Source organism: Heloderma suspectum, chromosome 2 (genome assembly GCF_057233095.1).
Source record: "Heloderma suspectum isolate Gila_16-S chromosome 2, 16-S_ref, whole genome shotgun sequence".
In the NCBI taxonomy this organism is placed as follows: domain Eukaryota; kingdom Metazoa; phylum Chordata; class Lepidosauria; order Squamata; family Helodermatidae; genus Heloderma; species Heloderma suspectum.
In genome coordinates this window covers 158,474,602-158,483,569 of record NC_139459.1, presented here as the reverse complement: position 1 = coordinate 158,483,569, position 8,968 = coordinate 158,474,602, and the positions used below count along the sequence as shown (strand labels likewise).

Here is an 8,968-nt window from a genome sequence, read left to right as displayed (position 1 = left end):
AACAGACCGGGGAAGGAGGAGCGGTATGAAACTATTGGCCGGGGATGGTAGTTCCTCCGTGAGGTGGGAATGGCTGCCTTGGAAAGGGTGAAAGTGCTGGTGCTGGGCGACTCCGGTGAGTGCGCAAGGGCAGCTCACGTAGCTATTTGCCGCAAAGCAGAAGCAAAGTCTAGCCTGTGTCTGCCGCCAAAAGAGGCGGAAGTGAGGTGGTAAAATTGACTGTACTATTTCAGGCTATTTTTAAATGCCCTTTCTGTGTAAAAGTCTGCCTGCAAGTGGAAAACTAGGGCAGCAAGGAACCTATCCTAGAATTTTTCTTCCTGCTAAGGTAGGGTTTTGTGTTTTTTACTTATGTGGGTGAGTATTCAAGAAATGGTTGACTGTACACTTACAGTCTGAAATGGTTCCGTCTGCTCAGGATTTTGTCATGCGTAAAACAGTGTAAAACGTGTAAAACAGGCTATTAGTGGGGACACAGATATGGTGGGGACAGGTACAGGGATTGACTACTTAAAAGTTCCATAATTCTGTCGGATATATGTGCTTACCTACCATGCTCGAATGTGGGTGTCTCATCTGCTTGTAGGTGTCTCATCTGCTTAGGTCGCCAATTGTTGGAATGGAAACTCTACACATGAATAACCCAGTTTGTGTGATAAGTGTCAGACTGCACTTGGAAAGAGTGTTATCTGGGGTCTCATCATGTTTGTTTTGGCTTTTATTAAACTATGTTAAGATGCAAGAGTGTTGAACTATTGACTGCTTTGGTGATTGGTAGTAAGGAAACTTTAAGAAACTGCCCATGCAGTAACGCTACGCACAGTCTCCCCTGACTACATGCAGTCTCCCCAGTCAGTAAGACCTACAACATCCAGTGTGTGACGATCCAGTGTGGTGTAGTGGTTAGAGTATTGGACTGGGAGTTAGGTTGTAGTCTTAGGTTGTAGTCTGGGTTGTAGTCCCCTCAGCCATGAAGCTCACTGGTAGACTTTGGGCAGTCACTTCCTCTCAGCCTAACCTACCTCATATGGTTGTTGTGAGGATAAAATTGAGAGGACAAGGACTATGTAAGCCACCTTGGGTTCCTCACAAGAGGAAAAAAGACAGAATATAAATGTAATAAATACTCGGAGATGCCAGGATGGAGCCTGAAAACTTCTATGCAAAACATGAATGTAGAAATTGTGATAGCTAACTCTCCTTCCTTTAATTTCAGGAACTTTAGTGCAGAGCAGACAGTTTTTGAACAAATTGCTCTTATTGGAAACAAAACTAAATTGCATTAAAAAGCAGTCTTTTGCTAAGAATAGGAAGTAAGCCCCATAGAGCTTCATAGGATTTCGTTTATATATTTGCAAGTATTTACAGGTACTTACATCTAAAGATTTCAAAGCAGTGTACACAATTCATAAAAACGTAAAAATAGAGACGAATACATAGAATATATCGTATTTACATAAAATGGTAGGTTAAGCTACTCAGGGAAGGCTTGCATAAACAGATGGGTCTTCCACATCTGCCTAAAAATAAAGTGTTGGCGCATGTCTAACATCTGGGGAAGATTATCCCACAAAGTGGGAGGTTTGCTTAGGGTTGCAGCCAGATAAGTTAGTATCCACATGTATTCTTTATGATCCTCCAAATAAAAGATTTCTCCTCCAGAATTCCACTGTTTGGGTGCTTCACACAAGCTTTTATATGATGTTTTGAGAGTATCTTAGCTCATATACCTGGTAGATGGGAATGGCAATATATAGAGTTCTATCTAATAGTAGCCCCACCCCCTTGCAGCCCTCTGTGCTACTGCTTATGAGCAACCTGTGGGGGCAATGGGGAGATTCTAATGCACAGTTGTTGGTTGTGATAAAATTAGTTTTTTGTACTTTAATTTTTTCTTAAAATTTAAACAATGTAGGGGAACTTCATGCCGTGGAATTGTCATGTCTTAAACTATTTACAAGTATTCGGATACAAATAATTTAAATCGGTTTATCTTTTCCCCCTAATCAAATATTTCAGTTCAACTCCTTCTGATTATTGGAAAAGCTTTTGAGATATTTATAAAGCTTGAAAAATTAACATAGTGGACTTCATTAGTTTTGTTTACTAAATATAAGTCAAGCATGCTAAATCAGATCCCAGTCAATTAAGGGAATTGGAAAATTTTCACATTCAATTTTTTGGAGGAAACCTACATCACTGCTTCAGAAACATGTACATCCTAAGTCTCATTTCTGACCCCAACCATTTGAATTGTTCAAACTGTTCTATCTAAGCTGGTTTATTCCTTCTTAATTTAAACTACATAGCAATGCTGAAATCATAACAGTGGCACTGATCTTCCTTTTACTACGAATGCTTAGTTTGGAATTGTCTTGCAGGTGTGGGGAAATCATCACTTGTTCACCTGTTGTGTCACAATCAGATGTTGGGAAATCCATCTTGGACTGTGGGCTGCTCTGTTGATGTCCGAGTAGGTGAAACTATAAACTCCTAATGCTTGTGTCTCAGCGACCATGAAAAAGGAACCATTACATTAAAAAAAACCAAACAGATAAAATACTGAAGCTTAATTGGGAAAGTCAAAACATAATCAGGATGTAAGGGGAGCTGTTGAAGAATGGGTGCCAATTAAAAGTAGGATAAATGGAGCCATGGATCAATTTGAGCAATATTTTTCACAACAACTAAAAATAAAAGGGGAGAAGGAGATCAAGTCTAACCCCTTCTTAGATTAGAAAAGAATCTGTAAACTTGCCCAACCTGATTTGTACCTGATTTGTTCTGTTATGACCTATAAAAAAGGCAAACACCATGTTAGGCATAATTAGAAAAGGAATTAAGAATAAAACTGCCAATATCATATTGCTCTTATACAAATCTGTGGTGCAACCATACTTGGAATACTGTGTACAGCTCTGTTACCACATCTAAAAAAAGATATTGTAGAGATGGAAAACGTGCAGAAAAGGGCAACGGAGGCAGCAATCCTGTGGGGATAGGCAGCTGCCTCTGAACTCGGAGGCGACCGCCTATCCAATGCAGGGCAGGAGAAGCACGGAGGGGATTGTTCCCGCCGCACTTCTGCTCTGCATTTGCAGCTAGACAGACGATTTTGGCTGTCTAGCCGCGGGAAGGTGGAGTGGGGGAGGAGGCTGCTGGCTGACACATAGGATGTGTCATACTGGCATTTCCACCTTCTCTGCCCCGGAACGCCCCGTTTTGGCTGCTCCGCACTCCTCTTTGGAGCTGCAAGGCAGCACGGAAGGTGGGGAAGCACAGGCTCCGAGGTCGGTACCCCCAAAACCAGATATCCTATGGCCGTCTAGCTGCTGACTAGCAGCCATAGGATTGTGCCCTAAAATTATAAAGCAGCTGTAGCATCTTTCCTATGAGAGAAGGTTACAACAGCTGGGATTGTTTAGCTTGGAAAAAAGGAATGTAAGGGGAGACATGATAGAGGTGTACAAAATTATGCATGGTGTGGAGAATGTGGATATGGAGACATTTTTCTCCCTCTCTCAAAATACTAGAACCCGGGATCATCCTATGAAGCTGATTGGTGGGAGATTTGGGACAGATAAAAGGAAGTACTTCTTCACACAGCACATAGTTAAACTATGGAATTCGCTATCATAGGACATAGTGATGGCCACCAATTTGGATGGCTCTAAAAAGGGGGTTGGACAAATTCCTGAAGGAAAAGGCTATTGATGGCTACTAGTCTTAATGGCTATGTGCTGTCTCTAGTACCAGTTGCTGGGAACATGGGTTGGAGGGTGCTGTTGCACTCATTTCCTTCTTGTGGGTTCCTGGTCGACAGCTGATTGGCCATTGTGTGAACAGAATGCTGGACTAGATGGACCCTTGGTCTGATCCAGCATGGCTCTTCTTATGTTCTTATGTTCCAGTAATGATGCGCATTATTGATCAAAGTCTTTGCAACAAATATTAGGAATAAATGTTTTATGGAAATATTTGTGTAATCTGACACAGAGAAGCCAGTGGAAACAGGTTTCTCTGTGTGTATTGTAAAGGAAGAAGACCTTTGTCTTGTACCACACTCTCTGCTTAATGAGTAATTATTGTTCATAGCTCTGACAGCACCAGCCACAGGTGGAGCTGAGAGAGGAAGCACATTGCCTCTTTCTCCACTTCTTGCTGAAGAGTTGATGGAGAGGACTGACAAATTTTCATGGACTCTACAAGAGGTAGAATTCGAAGAATCATTAAAGAATCAGACCAAGGACCGTACACATAGCAATGAAGTTCACTGGATGGGGATCCTGGCCCAGGCACTCACATATGCATTCTCTCACGCATATCTATCCCAGTCTGTTTCATATAAGTATGAAATGTGGCTGCTCAAAAGAGAGTCAGCAACACATGCAGTTGATTTGGCCTGGCTGTTAGACTCCAGGTGCAATTCAAAATGCTAATTCTTACACATAAAACCCTTGACGATCAAGGATGTACATGCCATACCTGCAACACATTGTAAGAAGACAATAATCCTTTAAAGCAAGTATCCCCAATATTTTGGGGTCCATAGGCACATTTGGAATTTTGAGAGAATGCCATGGGTGCCAGTCACAAAATGGCAAGAAGATAATAGTAAGAACAAATAAATTAAAACAGATGATCATGAATTTGCATGATTTTTACATGGGATTCTAATACTAAGTTAAAGCTTACATTAATATCTATACACTGCATAGTAAAAATCTGAATATAACATATCCTTGGGAAAGAGAGCAAGAAAGGGTAAAGCCCAGCACCTGCATAAACGTTCTGGCCGTGGTGTTAAGAGACATCACGATAAGGGAAAGGCTCCTGCTCTTTCTACTGACATTCACACTGGCAAAGTTATTGCTTCAGTGTCTCACCAGATTAGTGCTATTCATCACAAACACTTTGAGAGGCAGACCCTGCTGGCATCACAGATGCATGGAACTCTATTCCCAAGCAGTGGGAGAGGGGAGAGAGAGTTCAAATGTGATTTAGAGGTGATTCCTCAAGCAGATTCAGAGAGAGAGAGAGAGAGAGAGAGAGAGGAAGGGGAGTTCCTCAGAAGAGGACATTCCAGAAACTGCTCCATCCCAGCAGCAGCTCTTTCTATTAGAAGCTTTTCCCATCATAATCAGCAAGGCACTAACGACCTGCTATGACTGAAGAGGGGTTGGAAGCAACTGCAGAGGTTTTTTCCAAGGGAGCCCATTGTTCCCTTCCCTCATATATTTTCCAAAATACTGGACACTGAGTAGAAGGATCCAGGGAAAGTTAGAACTTCCCATAACCTCCATACTTCCCATCACCTTCATAAAAGAGTATATACGATACCACTACAAGTTATGGAATCTCTTCAAGTACCAATGGTAGATGCAGCTGTGGTGCAGCTTACCTCCAAAACTGTATTTCATAGGGATGGGGTGAGTCACTGATGCAGGGGATCACAAGAATGACAGGACTCTGAAGCATCGTCATGAAGTGATGGCTTTGGCCATTAGGGCGATAGCAGCTAATTTAGTGGTGCCACAGACCTCAGTAATGTGGACTAGGTATCAGAGTACCTCTACTGCAAAACATCTTAGAGAGGGGATCAGTAAAATAGCTCGGGCAGCAGAGTTTCTGGCTGATGCTTCAATGGATGGCACCCAACACTCTGCAAGAGCCATGGCCTCAGGAGTGGTGATCCGCTGTAATCTCTGGCTTAGACATTGGGAGGCTGATGGTCTGTCTAAGGCTAATTTATCGAGCATTCCTTTTGGGGGCAAGTTATCTGGAGAGTCTCTTGAATCAGTTCTGGTTGAGAATAAGGAGAAAAAGAAAGTGTTACCCTCTGCTCCCCAAATAAGATGACAGCACACAGAGGAAAAGAACCAATTAGCTCTTTCATTCCAGGCTTTCTACTGCCTCTCATCAGTACCACAGGCCCTTCAAAAGCTCCTGGGCTGGTCACCAGTCGTCCAGGTCAGCATTCAACAAGAGTAATCAGGCAGAAAGCATCAGGGCAAACCTGACACTATCGATGGTCTGGTGCGCGGCAGGCTTCGGTTGTTCAGTTCAGCCTGGTGGCTCTCAGACCAAGTGGGTACTGGAAACAATAGAGGAGGGATACAATTATGATCACTCCCACCAGATTGAATTATACTGTCACCAAGGTCGGAAAATCCACTGACGCACCAAAGGATAAGTCATCTTCTTACCATTGGCACTATCGATGGCATCTATAGATTAGTTGCCATAGGTGAGATTCCATTCCAGGAGTCTGCAATGGTTCCTGCTGAAGTATCAGGCCCTGATCTTGGGAAACAGTCCTATGAAGATGAAGCTGCCATCAGCAGTTTTGAATTGTCTGACACGGCAGCTAAGTCCGCAGCACCTGAACTGAGGCTGTCCCCTCAGGGATCCTGTTCAGAGAGAAATAACAACAGATGCCAGTCTTCCAGGCTGGGGGGCACATTGCCTTTCAAAGACTGCCCAGGGCATGTGGTCAAAGAGGAGGCATTGCATCCCCTCAGTTGGCTAGAGCTAAGGGCAATCAGGCTAGTGCTGTTCTTTCACAAATCTGATTCATTTCCAGGACAGTGTAACAGCAAAAGCATTTGTAACGCAGCAGCAGGGGACTTGCTCAAAAGCTCTACAGCAGGAGAGAGATGTGCTTTTGAACTGGGGGGAGCGAAATTTGGCCTCACAGCAGACTAACTCCAGGGCTCACTAAACATGCAAGCGGACTGGCTGAACAGGGAGACGGTGGATCACAGTGAATGGGAACTTCACTTTCAAGTATTTCCTCTAATAGTGGAGTGATGGGGCTGGCCAATCCTCAACCTTTTTGCCACAAGGGCCAACAAGAAAGTAGATAAATTCTTCTCTCACTATCAGGACCCAGCAGTGGAGGCGATAGATACACTTCAGTTGAATTGGTCTCAAGAACTACTTTATGCCTTCCCTCCTCTTTCCGTGATGGCAAAGACATTGAGAAAGATCAGGAACCCAAAAGCCAATGTGGTGATGGTAGCCTTGAGATGGCCCAGATGGCTGTGTTTGTCAGATCTAGTGGAACTCAGTGTGAGTGCTCCCTGGACTCTCCCTATCCGACCAGATTGGTTATCGCATGGTCCAGTTCAACACCAGGATCCATCATAGCTCCAGTTATGCACCTGCAGATTGAGAGGCAGAAACTCCTAGGGCAAGGCCTTTCAGAAGAGGTGGTAGTGACTGTCCTGGCATCCTGCAGAATGTCTACTACTAAGATAGATGAATTGTCATGGAAAGTATTCCAAAGATGGTGCAAGCATCAATGAATCGAACCAGAACAAGCCAGAATTTCAGAAATACTTCATTTTCTGCAGGTTGGTCTGGATAAGGGCCTTGCCCTGGCTACCTTTAAGAGACAAGTGGTAGCACTAGGAAGTATTCTGAAGATCTTTCATATCCTGTCATCCCCAGGCCAAGAGGTTTCTGCATGGAAGAGCCATCATCTCTCCGCTGGTAGTCCATAGGTTTCCATCCTGGTACCTTTCCCTGGTGCTGAAGCCCCCCACTGGTCCTCCTTTTGAGCTTCTTTGTTCAATCCGATTAAAGAACTCACTTGGAAGGTGGTTTTCTTGTTGCATTAACACTTTCCAGGAGAGGAGAGGAGCTAGGGGGCCTGTCCGTCCATGAGGATCTATGCTTGTTCCGACCAAATAGGGTGGTATTAAGGACAGACCCAGGGTTCATCCCTAAGGTAAACTCCTTATTCCATAGGAGTTAGGAAATCATCCTACCTGATTTTTGCCCTAATCCTACTCATCCTAGAGAGAAACAGTGGCATAAACTAGATGTGTGTAGAACTCTGTGGATTTACCTTAAATGCATGTAGGAAACTAGACAGTCAGATTGCATATTTGTCTCCTATAAAAAGGGGGACCAGGGCAAGAAAGTTTCTTGATCCACCGTTAGTAGGTGGGTAAGGGAGTGCATTACTTTAGCTTACTCAGCTCAGTCCAAGACTACCCCCATACGAATTACCACTCACTTGTTGTGCAATGCAGCAACCTCCACAGTAGTATAGTTTCAGGCACCATTGGAGGATAAGAACATAAGAAGAGCCCTGCTGGATCAAATCAAGGGTCCATCTGATCCCGCATTCTGCTCATACAGTGGCCAACCAGCTGTCGACCGAGAACCCACAAGCGGGGCATGAGTGCAACAGCACCCTCCCACCCATGTTCCTCAGCAACTGGTGTACATAGGCTCACTGCCTCTTGTACTGGAGGTAGCACATAGCCATCAAGACTAATAGGCATTGATAGCCTTTTCCTCCAGGAATTTGTCCAACCCCATTTTAAAGCCATCCAAATTGGTGGCCATCACTACATCCAGTGATAGCGAATTCCATAGTTTAACTATGCGCTATGTGAAGAACTACTTCCTTTTATCTGTCTTGAATCTCCCACCAATCAGCTTTATAGGATGACCTTGGGTTCTAGTATTTTGAGAGAGGGAGAAAAATGTCTCCTTATCCAATATTAAGTCTCCCCTTACCCTCCTTTTTTCCAAGCTAAACAATCCCAGCTGTTGGAACCTTCTCTCATAGGGGAGATGCTCCAGCCCCTTGATCATTTTAGTTGCCCTTTCCTGCACTTTTTCCAGCTCTACAATAATCTTTTTTAAGGTGTGGTGAACAGAACTATGCACAGTATTCCAAGTGTGGCTGCACCATAGATCTGTATGGGGCAGCATGATATTAGCAGTTTTATTTTCAGGTCCTTTTCTAATTATGCCCAACATGGAGTTTGCCTTTTTCACAGCAGCCGCACACTGGGTTGACATCGTCATTGAGCTGTCCACCACAACCCCAAGGGCTCTTTCCTGGTCAGTCAGTGCTAGCTCAGATCCCATCAGGCTATACCTGAAGTTGGGATTTTTTGCCCCAGTGTGTATCACTTTACACTTGCTTACATTGAACTGCATTTGCCAT

General features: G+C 43.9%; 1 protein-coding gene across 7 annotated transcripts in view; it reads left to right on the top strand.

The window, feature by feature from the left end:
• The first annotated feature begins 8 nt into the window (after window positions 1-8).
• Window positions 9-8,968, top strand: part of RABL3 (RAB, member of RAS oncogene family like 3) — a 48,699-nt gene continuing 39,739 nt past the window's right edge. For all 7 annotated transcript variants that reach the window (XR_014787916.1, XR_014787918.1, XR_014787919.1 and 4 more), the window contains exons 1-2: window positions 9-115; window positions 2,382-2,473. Coding sequence is in view for 2 of the 7 variants with exons in the window: in XM_084835376.1 (XP_084691502.1) it covers window positions 70-115; window positions 2,382-2,473 (138 nt within the window). In the remaining 5 variants the exon portion in view is untranslated. The remainder of the gene's footprint in view (window positions 116-2,381; window positions 2,474-8,968) is intronic.